The sequence below is a fragment of the Micrasema longulum genome, unplaced genomic scaffold (genome assembly GCF_059751315.1).
Source record: "Micrasema longulum isolate JH-2025_06_02 unplaced genomic scaffold, ASM5975131v1 h1tg000880l, whole genome shotgun sequence".
Classification (NCBI taxonomy): domain Eukaryota; kingdom Metazoa; phylum Arthropoda; class Insecta; order Trichoptera; family Brachycentridae; genus Micrasema; species Micrasema longulum.
Window position 1 is genome coordinate 115,075 of NW_028278072.1, and position 17,150 is coordinate 132,224.

At 33.3% G+C, this 17,150-nt stretch overlaps 1 protein-coding gene across 1 annotated transcript in view; it reads left to right on the forward strand.

Annotated features, from left to right (window-relative positions):
- The window catches only part of LOC148278437 (titin-like), a 128,554-nt gene extending 112,939 nt beyond the window's left edge, over positions 1–15,615 (forward strand). The window contains 13 exon segments of the mRNA XM_088231398.1: positions 2,626–2,739; positions 3,821–3,973; positions 4,055–5,026; positions 5,173–6,549; positions 6,929–7,216; positions 7,336–7,477; positions 8,952–9,664; positions 11,212–11,514; positions 12,329–12,628; positions 13,472–13,576; positions 13,671–13,865; positions 14,181–14,486; positions 15,125–15,615. Of these exon segments, the coding sequence (XP_088087524.1) occupies positions 2,626–2,739; positions 3,821–3,973; positions 4,055–5,026; positions 5,173–6,549; positions 6,929–7,216; positions 7,336–7,477; positions 8,952–9,664; positions 11,212–11,514; positions 12,329–12,628; positions 13,472–13,576; positions 13,671–13,865; positions 14,181–14,486; positions 15,125–15,321 (5,165 nt within the window). The 3' untranslated portion in view covers positions 15,322–15,615.
- Positions 15,616–17,150: the final 1,535 nt, after the last annotated feature.

The window sequence follows — 17,150 nt, forward strand, 5'->3', positions numbered from 1 at the left end:
ACAAATTAACCATGGGGTGGAGAAGATTCAGAATAGCATCCCAGCATTCAATCGTCTTTAAACTCGACACCCACAGTTGAGACCACCAAGTCATCAGCATACCCTTAAGTTACCCTTAAGGGTATGCTGATGACTTAATATATATATATAAATATACTTAGTACTGCACCCCCGGCAACATAAATAGCCGACCCCGTAAAAAACAGAACTCAGAATTTTTTTTCGTTCCATTCTAACATATTTTCCAATTTTATGCTTATACATATACTTACCTTCGTGTAGATGTATACTTAACATCAATGAAACACTAATTTTAACATAAAAAAAAGTTTTGAGAGTTTTTCTATTCGAGACAAAAAACAGTTAAAAAATGAATTTAAAAAAATTCTTTAATTTTAATGCTCTAAACTCTTTAAACAGAAATACTGAATTTTAAAAACATTTATTTAGTAAAAAAACATCCTAAGGCATCAAGGTGTTTCTTTTTTGGGTGATACCGTGTGTGTTGGATTTGTTCCGACGTTTCTGCTACCATTGCAGGTGCTATCTTCAGGGTAAACTGAGTGTTTTGTAAAAAAAAGCGTGTGTTTAAGTACTAGTAATTTGTATCGCAGTCGGCAGTAGGCACATTTCGTTTCATTTTTGTAGTATGTAGTGCTTGGAACCATGTTGAGTTTAATTTAAGCCCGTCGTCTTTGTTTATGTTATTTGGGTGTCTGTGTATTTCAATTGCCTCTTTTATTATTAGTGCACTGTAATTACTGGGTTTATGCAAAATATTCGGTCCAAAGGCGAAAAAATGTCCGGTGTCTATAAAGTGTTCCGCTATCGCAGATTTGTCAGGATACCCAAGTTTACACGCTCTTTTGTGTTCGTCAATCCTTTTCTTTGCTGTGCGCCCTGTTTTCGCCTACTGCCGACTGCGACACGGTACAAATTACTAGTACTTAAAAACATATTTTTTTCTACTGAACACTCAGTTTACCACCGTTTTACGTTTACGTAGCCGAAACATCGGAACAAATCCAACACACACGGTATCACCCAAAAAAGAAACATATTGATAACAGTGACCGTGAAAACCTTCGCACCTACCCTAAATCATCTTTTAAAAATATTTCATTAGAACAATATTAATATTTTGTATGACCGCCTTTGGCCTGTATCACAATATTCGTCTTGGCATGGATTTGTACATTTACGAAATTTCTTTATACCACACTTGTTCTATTACATGTTTAACTCCGGCACCGTTTTCGGAGATTTCTCCCAATTTTCTTTTTCCCATTACGGCCCATAGATTTTCTATTATGTTCAAATCTGGGCTATTTCCTGGCCGTGAAAGGGAATTAATTCCCAATGATTCTTTGAGCTGCAATACCCGATGAAGAAAAACACCAAAATTAGTCTCAAAAACGTTAAATGCAATAAGGTAAAACATCAATACGCATTTAAAAAATTGCACACTCACAGAACGAGCCCGATGGCAAGGCGCAGAATTATTCTGAAATACAGGGTCATCAATTCTTCAGTTATGTTCTCAATTGTTGGCACAACACCCTCTAAAATTATTTCATTATATTTTTCAGCATTCACTGACCCTTCTATCATTGTTAAATTACCAACACCCAATTGTGTGATGCATCCCCACACCATGATGTAAAGCGAATGTTTAACTGAGGATGCAAGGCATTCGTCACTTTATCGTTCTCCAGCTCGGCAACGAACTGTCTGCAAACCGTCTGGACCAATTAAATAAAATTTTGATTCGTCAGAAAATACAACTCTTTCCCAATCATTATCTGTCCAATTTTTTTTTCTCCCATTCCAAACGGTTTTTTTTCTTTTTCTGATTCAATAGAGGTTTATTTGCAGCTCTTATTGCCAGTAATCTAAGTTCTGGTAGTCTATTCGTAACTGTGCGTACACTAACACTGACACCGGTGGTTTCCTGTAGTCGTGCCTAGTTCTGGAGCTGATACAAACCGACTTCTTAATGATATTTTTTTAGAATACAATCATCACATTTTTAAGTGCAACTTTTTTATGCTGTGCCCTCTTCGATTTAGTGTCCCATTTTCTTTGAATTTTTACAGAAATCTACTCACAGTTGATTCATTGCCTGTATTTGCCTTGATTTATCACAATTAGAAAAGTATTTTTTAGATTACACAACAATAACTGATTTTTTTTCTAATGAAAAGTAAGTCTCGTAGACATTTTGCTTTAATAAAATAGGAATACTCTAATAAAACTACTAATCACTGCCCGATCGGGTATATAGCAGAAGAAATTTAGGGCTTTCCAGGTTCGTAAGTAGATATTAATTGTTCCTAGAAGTGATAACCCATGACTGAAATCTAGGTTCAATTTACTTTGAACGCCTAGCTGGAATTTTCGTATTTAATAAGTCATTCGGCTATTTATGTTGCCGGGGGTATATGTATTAATTTATTAGCAAAAATAGCAAAAGTATATATGTGTTAAAATTATTATCTTGCAAAAAATGTTTTAATCACAAAGAATATGATTCATAGGTTTAAAAACCTAACAATGAGATTACGCATATTGGTAAGAAAGTTTAACGGTGTCTTTCATTTAATTTTATTCACGTGTTTAAAACAGATGTCGGAGATATGGACATTCGAGAAGGCGACATCGTATTTGCTGTGTATTCTTATGTAGCAGAAACACCAGAAGCTATTAATTTGGTTGAAGGAGAAAGGCTCTACATATTAGGTAAATACATATTGTTTTTGAAAAATACAGGTTGTGTGTAACAAAAGGAACTCATCAAATTGGTGCGTAATATTTAGGAAAAAAAAAAGTGTCCTGAAATTTCACTATTCGCCCAATTTAATTTTCATACAACAAATCCATATTTCATCCTACTTCTAAAATACATAACTGACTTACAACTTGCACAGGTTTATGTAGATAATATTCTAATTTTTCTTCTTCCCGCTATCCACGTGGATGAATCATAGGTGCTGCTGATGACAATGTAAGTTGGCCTGACAGTATTATTAAATTATCAAAAGGTTAATGGGTTAACTATTCAAAGTTGAAAATGGGATAGGATGGTGACCTGCCTGATATCACATCTTTATAAAATCGCACTCCCATTTAAGTTGATAATGTAGAAAGGTTTTATGCCTGGTAAACGAATGACACAAGTCTAAAAAAATCTATTAAATAAGTCAGAAAGTAAAGCTGTATAGTTTTTTTCAAATTATACTCAACAATAATAAAGGACTACATACTTTTGAGTTGAATTGGTATGAGCAAGATGATATTGGCATATTGAAAAAAAAAAAAAACAAATGGTTGCTTACTTCTGCGGAGCTAGCTAGCCCCTCCGCACTCCTGTTTTCTCCCTTTCAGATAAGAAACCATTCTTTTTTATAAAATTATTTTTTCTTTAGTTTTAAAACGATTCTATTTTTTTTTTAAATATGACAATATGCTTTTGTGATCATACTGATCATCATGGTTTCGGATGTGACAATGTTTACCATACACACTGTATTTAAAATCAATATGTATATTTTTTTGGTGATCCCGAGTAAGTTGGATTTATTCCGACGTTTCGGCTACCATTACAGGAGCCATCTTCAGGGTAAACCGTGTTGAGGTAAAGATGTCATCTTTACCTCAACTCCTCCTACAATGGTGGCCGAAACGTTGGAACGAATCAAATTAAACGGGATCACCCAAAAAAGATACACGTTGATAGCACTGATCGTGAAAACCAAAGAAATGTCAGTAGAAGTACTCGATCTGTATCCACTTACCTAAAGTATTCATCAATTTTTAACAGAAACCCATAATCAAGATTGGTGGTTTGTTAAAAAACATTTAACCGAAGAAAAGGGCTGGGTACCAGCACAGTACTTAATGGATGAAGGAAATTATACTGTATATTTGCAAAAGAAACTAAATGAAAAAATAGATAAACTACCAGTTTTTGAGAGTAAGTATAAATGCATAAAATACAAATACAATAATATTCATAACTAATCAGAACGAATATACAAAACATTTATTTTATTAGAACCATCTGCTGAAGAAACGGCTGTTGCGCCAAGATTTGTTGAAAAGCTTCGACCAAAACACACACCCGATGGTTATACTGTACAGTTTGAATGTCAAGTTGAAGGTTACCCAAGACCACAAATTACTTGGTTCAGACAAACAGCCATCATTAAACCCTCGCAAGATTTCCAAATATATTATGATGACGATAATGTTGCTACTTTAATAATCAGAGAAGTGTTTCCTGAAGACGCTGGTACATTTACATGTGTGGCCAAAAATGCAGCAGGATTTGCATCAAGTACAACAGAGTTAGTGGTGGAAGCACCACTTTCTGATCACGGTTCGGAAATGACAATATTATCACGCAAGAGTCTATCGAGAGAGTCATCACTTGCAGATATATTAGAAGGCATACCGCCTACATTCTCTAAAAAACCTAAAGCCCAATACGTTGACGAAGGAACACAAATATTCTTGGAGTGTCGTTTGGTGGCAGTTCCTGAACCAGAAATAACCTGGTTATATGCTGGGAAAAAAATTGTTCCTAATGATAGAGTATCGATTGCAACGGAATCTGATATGCACATGTACTGTAGTGTACTTAAAATTAACAATGTTAAAAAAACAGACGAGGGTATTTATGAAGTTGCTGCAATTAATAGAGAAGGGGAAGCATCCTTACCAATAATGCTTAAAATTAAAACAGGAACAAAAGAAAAACCAGAAGTGATCGAGCCTTTTACAAACTTGACAATACGAGAAGGAGAAAGTGTAGTTCTGACAACACAAATTGTAGGAAACCCGACTCCCAAAATATCTTGGTTTAAGAATAAAAAGGCAATAAAAACTTTAAACACTAAATCTGAAGGTGATACTCACACGTTAACTTTGATTAACCCTAAGAAGGGAACTGATGATGGAGTTTACACTGTAAAAGCTGTCAATAGCGAAGGATCAGCAGAAACATCAGCTGTTTTAACAATTGAAGGTAATTCATCATTCTATTAAATTTTCAAATTCCAATTTAAAAATTCAAATAAAATACCTAAATCATTTTATTGGGTCAGTCTTTGTTAATTATACACTAAAATTAAGCTTTTATTTTGTAATTTGAATTCCCAACATTATTTTCAGAACCTACACAAGAAAATTGTGAACCACCCCTATTTATTGAACGATTCCAAGAAATATCCGTTCCTGAAAGAAAAACCATTGTGCTGACAGCCAAAGTTATTGGAAACCCTGTTCCTACAGTAACTTGGTTAAGAAATAATAAAAGTTTGGAACCATCTTCTAGGGTAAATTTGCAGTTCGATGGTGAAAATATTGCTTTGAAGATAGAAAATGCTGACTCAGAAGTTGATTCAGGAGATTACAAATGCATAGCTTCTAATTTAGCTGGAAAAATTTGTCATGGTGCTAAAGTAACAGTAGACGTTGAAAAGGTTACTTTTGTTAAAAATCTCAACAAAACATATGAAGTAGATGAATGTGAATCTGTTGTGCTGGAGTGTGAAACATCACACACCGTTTCTACAAAGTGGTACCAAAATGATAAAGAAATTAGTGGAATGGATCATAGAGAAATAATACAAGAAGGCAGAGTACATAAACTAAGAATAAAGAAAACTAAAATTACAGATACAGGAAAAATTAAATGTATTGTAAAGGGCCAGGAGACAAACACACAGTTGGTTGTTAAAGAAACTATTCCTGAATTTACTAGAAAACTACAAGACTTTGAGGTTAAAGAAAAAGAGGTTGCTATTCTTGAAGTGGAAATATCTTCAGAGACTGCAGATGTGGTATGGCAGAAGGATGGAAAAGCAATAAAATATAAACAAAAGAAATACGAGTTTGAAAACAAAGGAAATTTAAGAAAACTCTTAATAAGAAATACGTCCGTACATGACGAAGGTGAGTATTCGTGTATTCTAAGAGATCAAACATGCTCCGCAGAAGTTACTGTAGTAGAACTGCCTCCTGAAATAACGAGCCGTATGAAGGATACTAAAATTTCCAAAGGAGAAAAGGCCACATTTGAAATAGAACTCACAAAAGGAGATGCGTTAGTAAGATGGTTCAAAAATGGGACAGAAATACAATTTTCTGATCATATTCAATTAAGCATTGATGGCAAAAAACAAAAATTGAAAATTTATGATTCCACTGTTGAAGACATGGGAGAATACAGTTGCAAAGTGGGTAATGATGTATGTGTAGCTAACCTCACAGTTGAAGATTTGACGGCGGACTTCATTCTAAAGTTACCTGAAACTGTTAGGGCACCAGCCAATACAGATGTGTCACTCACAGTACAAGTTCCTAGGGAAGATTTAGATGTACAGTGGTACAAAAATGGAATACAAATGTATCCTTCCGATTCTTATGTGATAACATCTTGTAATTTGGAAAGAAAACTAGTTATCCCAAAAGTAACAGAAAACGATCAATGCAATTATACTTGTAAGTTGAATAACATTGAAACAACATGCAAATTAATTATTGAAGGTAAGAATAATTTATACTACTGATTTATAAATCTTTATTTTGTGTTATGCAAATAGACAAACCGTCATTTTGATGATGCATCATCTCAAGGCAACTTAATAATACATATATTTTTTACGATGGGTGTAAAAATGGTCAAATAGCAGACCCCACGGAATAATGGCTAAAACACTTGCCTCGTACATGGGAACTCCGAGTTCAATTCTCAGTAAGATAACAAAAATTCAAATGGGATGTTTTGCAAACCTGGGCATTCTATTGTGTATTTTATTACTGTGATTGGTGTTTTCAGCTTATTTTGATGTAAAAAAAAATAAGATTATTTATTAAAAACGAAAAGTAAAATTATAAAATAAAATTAATTAATTAATTGTTTTAGTTGTCGAATCACCGCCGAAAATTCTGGAATACGATAAAATATATCGAGTTATATATGGCGAAGATGTGACCTTTAATGTGAGATATTCATCAACACCTCAACCGAAGGATGAATGGACTACTTCTGGTAAAGTGTTGAAAAAGGATTCGAGAACTAAAATAGCAATGCAAGAAGAATGTGCATCTCTGACATTGAAGAAACTGGTCAGATCTGATACTGGACTATATAAATTGCGCTTAACCAACAACTGCGGAGAAACCCAAGCGGAAATTCAACTAAATGTTTTAGGTATATATTTTTTTTAATTTAAATTTATTCTAGTTATGTTACATAAATTTATATATCAACTTTGTTAAGTATCTTTGAGTCATAATTTGGAAAATATTCACTCAAATAAATTATTTCAGAAACTCCCGATAAGCCAGGAACTCCTGAATCACTTGAAGTAGGAGAAGACTTTGTGACTCTTCATTGGAAGCAGCCTGATTTTGATGGAAACTCTCAACCACTCACATATAGCTTGGAATATCGCCTTAAAAGGGATAAAACGTATGTTCAGATGACTAATCGCTGTTTACCCAATTATTTTTATTACGATATGTCTCCAGCAAAAGTTGAAACTGTTATATAAATGTACCTACTCTTATGATATATGGTACAAATGCACAAAAATAATCTGGGATATAATAAGGATGCAGTTTACTGTCAATCCGATTAATCCATGTCCGCTCCCTAGGTAAAGAATATGGTGTCTACGATATCTCTCTAGGCCTCGCTGTCTGCAGCCAACTTTAACTGTGTCCTCCCGAGTCATGTCCGCGCAGATGTGAACCGTCAATTGTGGACTTCCAGGATAACGGGAACTTGATGTAGGCCATCGATTGAAGTAGGCAAGCGAGATTAAGACTCTCGGAAGGCATCCATAAATATATGGCCCAGCCAGCCGTATCATCTCCGCTTGATGACAGTTGTTACCGGAGGTTGCTGAGTCCGCTGTCTCATTTCATGTGGAAATAAAATATAATAATTCCTTACCAAATCTTCCGAGACACCTATTCTCAAAATTCAATAGTTTGCTGTTTTAGGCCCTAGTGAGGTGCCACAATTCACATCGTATGTTGAATTGTAGGCATTGTATGGGCGACATTTAGTTTTGTCAATCCTAGCCGCTTTCCTAGCTCTTTTTGAAAGCCGCCATCTATTGAATGCAGTTTAATAATTATTATAATATTATTTTGTATTGTGAAATGGAGAGAAAAATTGAAAGGACAAAAGTTCTAAGATAATTTTAAATATTTAATCTATGTTATTTTTAAATGTATCTGTGTATTTTTCTGTTCATTTTTGTTTTCTTTTTTTCCTAGAAACTTATAACTGATATTATCTTTGTATCATATTATTCTGAAATATTACCATTTTTCAAATATATATATTAGGGACTTGAATAATTTCTCGCTGTTTTTTCATGAAAATTAACGCTTTGAATTAATGTCTCAATGAGAATATGTCATTAAAAGTATTCTCGATTGCTAGCGACTATTTTCTCCCATCTTTCTGGCAGCACCTTTTGAGGTTATCCACGAATCGAGCCATTTATTGGTATCTTCATAAGAATGGAAGCGCTGCTTAGCCAGCCCATGAGCTGTCGATCTGAACTAGTAGGAATTGGATGGAGCAATGTCCAGTGAATACGACGAGTGGGGTAGGACTTCCCATTTGAACGTTTCCAAGTATGTTTTGACTGGCCTTGCAACATGTGGCCAGGCGTTGTCATGCTGCAGAATTACTTGTCGTGTCTCTCCTCGTATTGCGGCTTTTTAAAGTCCCTATTATATATTATTATGTGTAAAAAGTTTTACTTAAATTTTAAATCGAATTAAATTCAACATAGCAAAATAAAAACACTTTCCCTTGCCGTCCCTTGAGACGAATTTACGAAATTGATATTAATTTACAAAACCCATTTTGAAAATGGCGCACAAGTTATCCATAATAACTATTTTATTTTTTTTATATATTCTAGATGGAATACGGTGACAGATATAAAAAATATGTCCTACACAATAAGAAAATTAGAGACAGATACTTACTACGTATTTAGAGTGATTGCTCATAATGAAGTTGGAGCCAGCAAACCTTCAGATGAAAGTGCTGAAATATTAATTAAAAAATCCATTGTTAATGAAGCCCCAAGCGTCCAACAGCCACTGAAAGATATTACTACTACCTTTGAAAAAGAAATCATACTTTCATGTGTATTTGGAGGAGTACCATTACCAACAGTAGATTGGTACAAAGATGGAAAGATTATCAAGAAGAACATAAGTTACGAGAATAGAATCGCATCCCTAAGTATCCATAAAACTTCAGAAGAAACTATAGGCCAATACACCTGCAAAGCAACTAATATTCTAGGTTTTATTGAAACAAAATGCAATTTAACAATTGAAGAAAAGCCAAAAATCACTGTTGAAGATCATCTTATTTCTCAAAAACTTAATGTTGGCTCTCAGTGGCATGTAGTAGCTAAGATAAATGGATATCCAAAACCAAATACTAAATGGCTTAAAAATAATAATTCATTTAAAAATGAAAAGGATATTGAGGTATCTTACGAAGAACAAAATTCAACTATATCAATTAAAACAACTAAAAGATCACACTCTGGAAAGTACACGATAGAAGCAGAAAACTTTGTCGGTCGAGATGTACTTGAATTATCTCTTCGAGTATGCGGTATGTATTATTTATTTCATTTATTATCAATTGAACGATACACATAAAACTGGCTCTGGAAAATTTCCATAACACTTATGAGAATCTTCAAATAATGTTTTCAATAATTGGCATACGTAGGAGACTGTCATTAAGATTAAATCATCCATATCAAAACTAAAACTATCAATCTAAACAATTACAAAGGCAAGCATCAATTGAATAAATCCATAGTACAGAAAAAATAAGTTACATTTACTTTGTTATTATTTTTTAAACACTATTATATATCTTAACATATTAATATTTCCTGGATTATAGATGACATTGTGAAGCGACGTATATCAAAAACACCCGATCAAATTGGTAAAACTAAACATAATTTCGCTATTTGTGTCATACTATTGTAAAATTGGTTCCACTAATATTCATGGAAATAATGGTATGCTTAGATCAGGGTTGACAAAATTGTGCCAAAACAGCAATAATGTTTAAAACACACTTAACTATTATAATGCCACATGAGTAAAGATCTTTAGTTTTAAACATATCAACCCTTATGTTGTAAACAACTGTAAATAATACTTTTTTTTTACTTAAAAATATATAGGTATGCATTTAAAACGAAAGATAACATCCCTAACAAGAAATAACAAGTAATTGCTAAAAAAAAAAAAACAATTTTAAGTATTTGATTAAATAGCTTATTTTATATTATCACTCAACATATTATCCTCTATAATATACAAACAATACTTCTTTCTTACAAGTGATAGAAGCTCATAAAATGAAAGTTACTAAATTGCTATTATGTGTAGTGCAATAGTGTCCCGGTTGCATTTATATATTACCTCTATGCCCGGTTGAGACAGAAACCACTGACAAACATAATTAATTGTGAAATTCTCTTCCCATAAACACAAAAAAAGGAATAATTGAAGGTTTTGAATGTCTAAAAGGGACTGCATTGGTGCCCTGATAATTTTATTTAATTATATGCTTGTTTTATGAAAAATACAAATAAAAGTTTTCATAAAAATAAATCATCATCGTCATCCCGTTATACGCGCCCAATGGTGCATAGATCACACAGTACTGGTACATCAAATCCAGTGCATCTCGATTACTCGTTACATGAAGGTAAAATGATCCATTTCAAATTTCAAGTGTCAGTCCAGGGACTTTGAAATATTGAAGTGAAGATTCACCTTTTACATAAACATTTCGTGTCTACCTTACCGGGAATCGAATCCAGAACCTCAAGCATAGCCATCAAACTTGCTAAGCACTGCACCATGAGACAGATTTCAACAATAAAAAAAGCAGTTTAAATTATACAAGTACCTTGCTCTTAGGAAATAAATCTAAGCTGATTTTAAAATTGATTGCTTATAAAAAACACCTTCACGTATATATTGTTTTTATGGGTAGTAAATTAGTTTAGAGCAGAATTGAAATGCGGTTGAATCATGGAATAGATGTTCTAACTTGCAATAATTAACATAGTTTTTTAACAGAAAAAAAACCACCAAGAAAAAAAAATTAATGTTTTTCCTGTGCACTGACAGATAAACCGAGTAAACCGGAAGGACCTGTGGTTGTCAAAGGAATAGATAGTGAATCAGTTATGATACAATGGAGCCCTCCGGTTGATGATGGAGGTATTGAGTTGACAAAATACGCCATCGAAAAGCGTGATCCAGAAAAGCAAATGTGGACCAGGGTAGCTGATGTGGACAAAGACGTAAAGACATACTGCATTCAGAAACTGAATGAGAACTGTGAATACTTATTTAGAGTGATGGCACAGAACCCAGTCGGATATTCGGAAGCCTTGGAAAGTGATCCAGTAGTCATAAGGCCGGTTCATGGTAAGTTTGTTTGGAATTTTCTGGCACTAGTTATCCTACCATCCATATTTAATACGCAGATAATTCCAATAGTAGTAGTGTAATACATCAATGGAAAAACTAAACTATGATTAACTATCCTGCAATCATTTTTTAAGAACAATAAAAATGCAGTGAAAACACATTGCAATTTAAGTAGTTTCTAATACCTAAGTCCAAGTTGCTACTATCTATGTTAATTCTGTTGTACTATTAATTTAAACATTTTTTATCATTAAATATATTTTTGTTCCCCGAGTTTGAAAAATTACATTACTGATTACTGTTTAATGTTACCAGCATTTAGTTGACCAATAATTTTATTTAAAAATGGTGAATTAGAATAATTTAAACCTGTCTAAGAAAATACAATATAATTGTAATCAAATTGGATAAGATAAATATAATTTTCCATATTCTCAGCCTAATTTGGAAATCTCATTGTTTCCAAATTTACTTTTGTTCAGGGGAGAGTAAAACCAGTTTTTACTTCAATGACAAATGGCAACAAAGATTTTTTTTATGTGTTAAATATAATGGAACACCGTACGAATATACAAGATTTTACACACATATATAGATTATTATTTGAAGTCCAAACAGAAAATGCCAAAATATTTTTTTTTTTACAAGTTAAGATGACGACATGTATTTTTTAAGTCCTGATTCAAAATGAAGGATATACTGTATTTATTTCTAACACTACTTAACCAACCTAACCTTTCATTTTATATAAAGGTATAATTTCATGAATGCAAATGTAGCTAATTTATTGCAACCAATATGTCAATCTCAGATGTGCCCTCTCCGCCCCTTGGTCCACTCACTGCCAGTAGCATGACTCCCTCTTCCATGACTATTTGTTGGTATCCTCCCGAGAACGACGGAGGTTCTCCGATCCTCGAATACCTGGTAGAGATGAGGTCCACTACCAAGAAGACATGGAAGATGGTTGGCTCTAGCCAAACAACATCATTGTTCATAGACAATCAGAAGAAGGGGACATCGCTAGTTTTTAAGATCATAGCACGCAACCAAGTAGGCCAAAGTGCTCCCTACATAACGGACGAACATATAACAATAGGAGTGTCTTTATGTAAGTGTCAATATTTGATTGCATATTAATACATAAAAAATAGCGCTTTAAAATGAATATGTAAATACCACATGAATCGGATGTCACCCCAGAGGTAGCATTATTGACGTTGAATTCAATACCAAAAGCTTTGTTTTTTGCATTTGATGTTTCAACCTCAACTACACGTGGTGTCATCTTGCAGGTTAAAACAATCTACGTAAATAAAAGCATTAACAGACATCATTGCCTAGCTATTCTCATTGGAGAATTATCTTCTCAAATTACAGTTTGGGGAGGTAATCATCAGTTTTTAATCATTTGTGAATTGAAACAACATGTACATATTACATAATTATGTACACTGACAGTATTTAATTTATATTTTTTAGTTGATTTTTATGTACGTGTGTGTACTTTTTTATAGCTAATATACAATATTGTTATTCCTGCAAAGCTGAGCCTTGTCTCCAAATTATAATAAGTTTATCTGCTTTCAAGTTATTAATTATGCAATAGGGTAAAAAAATTGTAATACAAATTACGATACTAGATTGGTAGACAACTCCAAATCAATCCACATTTGTTTTAAAATCTTGTTTCTTTATTATGCATAAGTAAATACATTGTTAATAATAATCAGTAAGTAATCTGTAAATAATATTTGAAATTACTATAATTATGAAAGAGTAGTAAAATGTTAGTAAAAAATATAAGTACATATAAATAAAATAAAATAATTTGAAATCAAAAAGCTACATGCATATTCATTATTGAGTTGTAATTATTCAATAAATATTTTGAATAAGATTAGGATTATATTCATTGCAAAAATATATATCTCAATATTTGTGATTGTTTCAGCCACTCCTTCTGCTCCACAAAATGTTTGCATTACTGAAACGACATCCAGAAGTGCTACTGTACAATGGACCCAACCCCTTATAGACGGTGGATCTCCTATCTTAGGTATGTTGTAAAACAATTAATTGGCTGAAATAGTATTTAGAGATATGAATAATGATTTCTACAGGTGAGTGATTTATGAAATATTATTTTCCAGGGTATATGTTGGAACAAAAAATAGCTTCCTCCGAAACATGGATCAAGGTGGCTACCATAGAAGCGAATATTCTAGAATACAGGTTTGAAAAACTCAAAGAAAAATCTGACGTGATGTTCAGAATTACTGCCGAGAACGCCATAGGCCTTGGTCTTCCGGGAATGTCAGAAGTTATTAACCTACACAAACACGCAAGTAAGGAAAACCTTTATTCTTTATTTATTAAAATTATTACTAAGTTGCAAATCAAATACTTAAAGAATCTTTAAAACTAAGGATGTAATGTGAACGTGATTGATTTATACAATTTAACCTTTTCGACGCAAAATGCTACAACAGACACGGCTGATATTTGTACGATTCCGATTTTATTTTGCTAAAAGTATACATTTTTGATAGAATACATAAAAAAATATTTTCTAATGGAATAGGAACATAAATTTAGTGACACTTGTATTCAGTTTTTTTTTACTTATAAACAATACTTCTGTATGTTTGCTTTGATTTCAGCTGTACCATCTGCGCCAACTGCTCCACTAGAAATTAGAAGTACGGGTCCCAACTCCATCATAATTGAATGGGGACAGCCAGAATTCGATGGAGGAGTACCTTTACAAGGATACAACATCGCTATTCGCGATACCAGAAAAACTATGTGGATGGAAGTTGGCAGAGTTTCGGCAACCACACAAAAGTTCAACATCAGAGATCTACAAGAAGATCATCACTACTTAATCAGAATATTTGCTCGAAACGAAGTTGGTCTGAGCGATCCATTGGAGTCGGAAGAACCATTCAAAGTTATAGTGTGCCAAGGTAACACATAATTCATTTATTTCTTTGAAATTTGGCATTGTGATTTTAATTACTTTATGCCAAAAATATCATTTCATTCATTTCTTATCATTAATTGGATGGGTCTCAGGATTGGTGAGTCTAGATTGGGGGTACAATCCCAATACTACCATGACATAAATTCTAGGATGATTTTATATAATTATTACAGCAATTACTTTTGAAATAATGAGGAACTTCAGCCCTACGGGAAACGGGATACAAAAAATGTTTTCTTGCGAGTGGTAAAAATTAGTAACATATATTAGTAACACAAAGAAAATAATACATTTTTTTAAAATTAAAACGAACTACTTTGAAAGACGTCACTGGTTCATATGAATAAACCAATGATAAGAGAGCTGTGAAAGATATCCGGTATGCTTACCTTAAACGGACTAATCGGCAGAACTGACAGAGAATAAGCGGAAGGAAACCTCTTATGTTACACGCGGAGTTAATTCAGAAATGCAAAACATTAAAAAATCATAGCTCTGATAATACGATATATAAAAATTAAATTAAAAATATTTTGGCTTAGTTTAATAGTCTGTTAACATTTATTTTTTTAAACCACTGAACTTCCTCATTTAGAAATATATTTTTTTTGGACGTTGCAGATTTACTCAACACCGAGGAAGCCAACGAATTGACGGAGATGACAGAACCAACGGGCTTCAGCACAGAAACGAGCACTTCCTGGATGAGGGAAGCAAATATGGATGCAGATATTCGCAGTTATGCGAGAGGATCTCTCTTAAGAAGAGATGAATACTTCTTTAGGATATGGCATTATGCCAAGCAATTATTTAAGTAATTTATTTGCTATTTATTCAACATTGTATTTATTTTAAACTCATGTAATTACTGTGATAAAATTGTTTTTCTACATATACTTATTTTATATAATAAATATAAATATGTTTGTGTAATGTAAGGTTACACAAACATGTTAATATTTATTATTATTTAATTCAAATCATTTTCACCCAGGGAGACAAATATAGGTGCAATTTATGATGTCGTGTAGAAAATGATTTCAATTAGATAATTTGTAGGTATATGCAGATATTTGTATAATATTTTTTAATTAAATATTTATTCTTCAAAATGTAAACGAATCTTTTGATTTTTTAATTAAAATATCCCATCATTTAAAAAATTATGTATCAGGTTGATAAAATGAATGCGCCAACATTGAATTAAGTACTAAGCGCCCACCTCTATCAGACTTATATAGTTCCCTATTCCAGAATTAGACGGAGCACAGCATCTTTAGTATAGTCTCCGGTTAGTTGCTATTTAAAAAAAATAAATAAAGAATGAATATCGAGCCCATTGCAGATCTCTATGATAAACAACAAAATAGTTTTTAAACACAGGGAGCGGCAAAATGATCTGATGGTTTTAAAGTGAAAACAGCTAAAGAATTAAAGGTGACACTAAATGTTTTATTGCTTATTACTTATTACAGAAGGGTGCTCATGTAAATTAATGAAAATAACAACAGAACAACTGATTTCATCTATTTAAGATCTGAAGATAACGTTCTTTAAATGATGTCCTTCTTTGACCAAGCATTCTTCCAGTTTTGCACTGAAGCTGTCAAATACCTTCGATAACATTGCAGGAGACAGGTTGGCGATTTCTTGGCTTATGGCTTCTTTCAGTTCGTCCAGTGTGCGGGGTTTGTTTGTGTAAACTCTCGCTTTAAGGAACCCTCACAAGAAAAAAACACAACTGCTTAGGTCTGGGGAGTGATGCAATGTCCCCAAAACGCAAGATGACTCGGCCACGAAACATACTCCCCAAAAAGTCCATTACCTCATTGGCTGTATGGGCAGTTGCCCCATTACTAAACGATTTCTCTGAAATTCAGGAATCAGGAAGTTTTCCATCATCAACAGATAACGTTGCGAATTGACCATAACCGTTCGACCACCCTCTTCAGAGAAGTATGGCCCAACTTTTGACACAACTATGACACAACTTTTCGTTACACCACATCATACAGTAACCTTAGGACTATGCAGAGGACGTTCATGCAGTTCTTCAGGATTTGTAGCCGACTAATAACGAAAGTTCTGTTTGTTGACATAATCATCAAGATGAAAATTTGCCTTGTCTTTCTTAAAATTTTATTCATCAATCATTTGCTCTGCAAATGCATCGCCGTCAGAATTGGGAAAATTTAATTGAGGGTGAAAAACAAATTGGCTGTATATACTTAGATTGCTCTGATGTCGATCGGGGCATTGAAAGCAGTAAATGTAAATTCCAAAAATAAAAATACACAAATCTTTTGAAAACAAAGATTTTTTGAAAAAAAAAAAACAAATTTACCGTTCATTACAGCTAAAAATAAATAAATTGTTTTTGCAATGTGCGAATCTAAAAAGAGGCCACAAGACCTTTAAAACAGATTCGGGTAAGTGGGTGAGGCTTTCAATGTAACGATGCCCCAGCCTCCATATTCACACACACGGCTCCGTGTGACTTTTTCCTATTTCCAAAAATAAAGACAACCTTAAAGGGCCGTCGTTTTACAAGCGTAGATGACATTAAAAGCGCATCGCTGAGAGAGCTATAGGCTATCCCGAAGATCGAGTTTAAGAAGTGTTTGGAGGATTGGAAGAAACGCTGGCA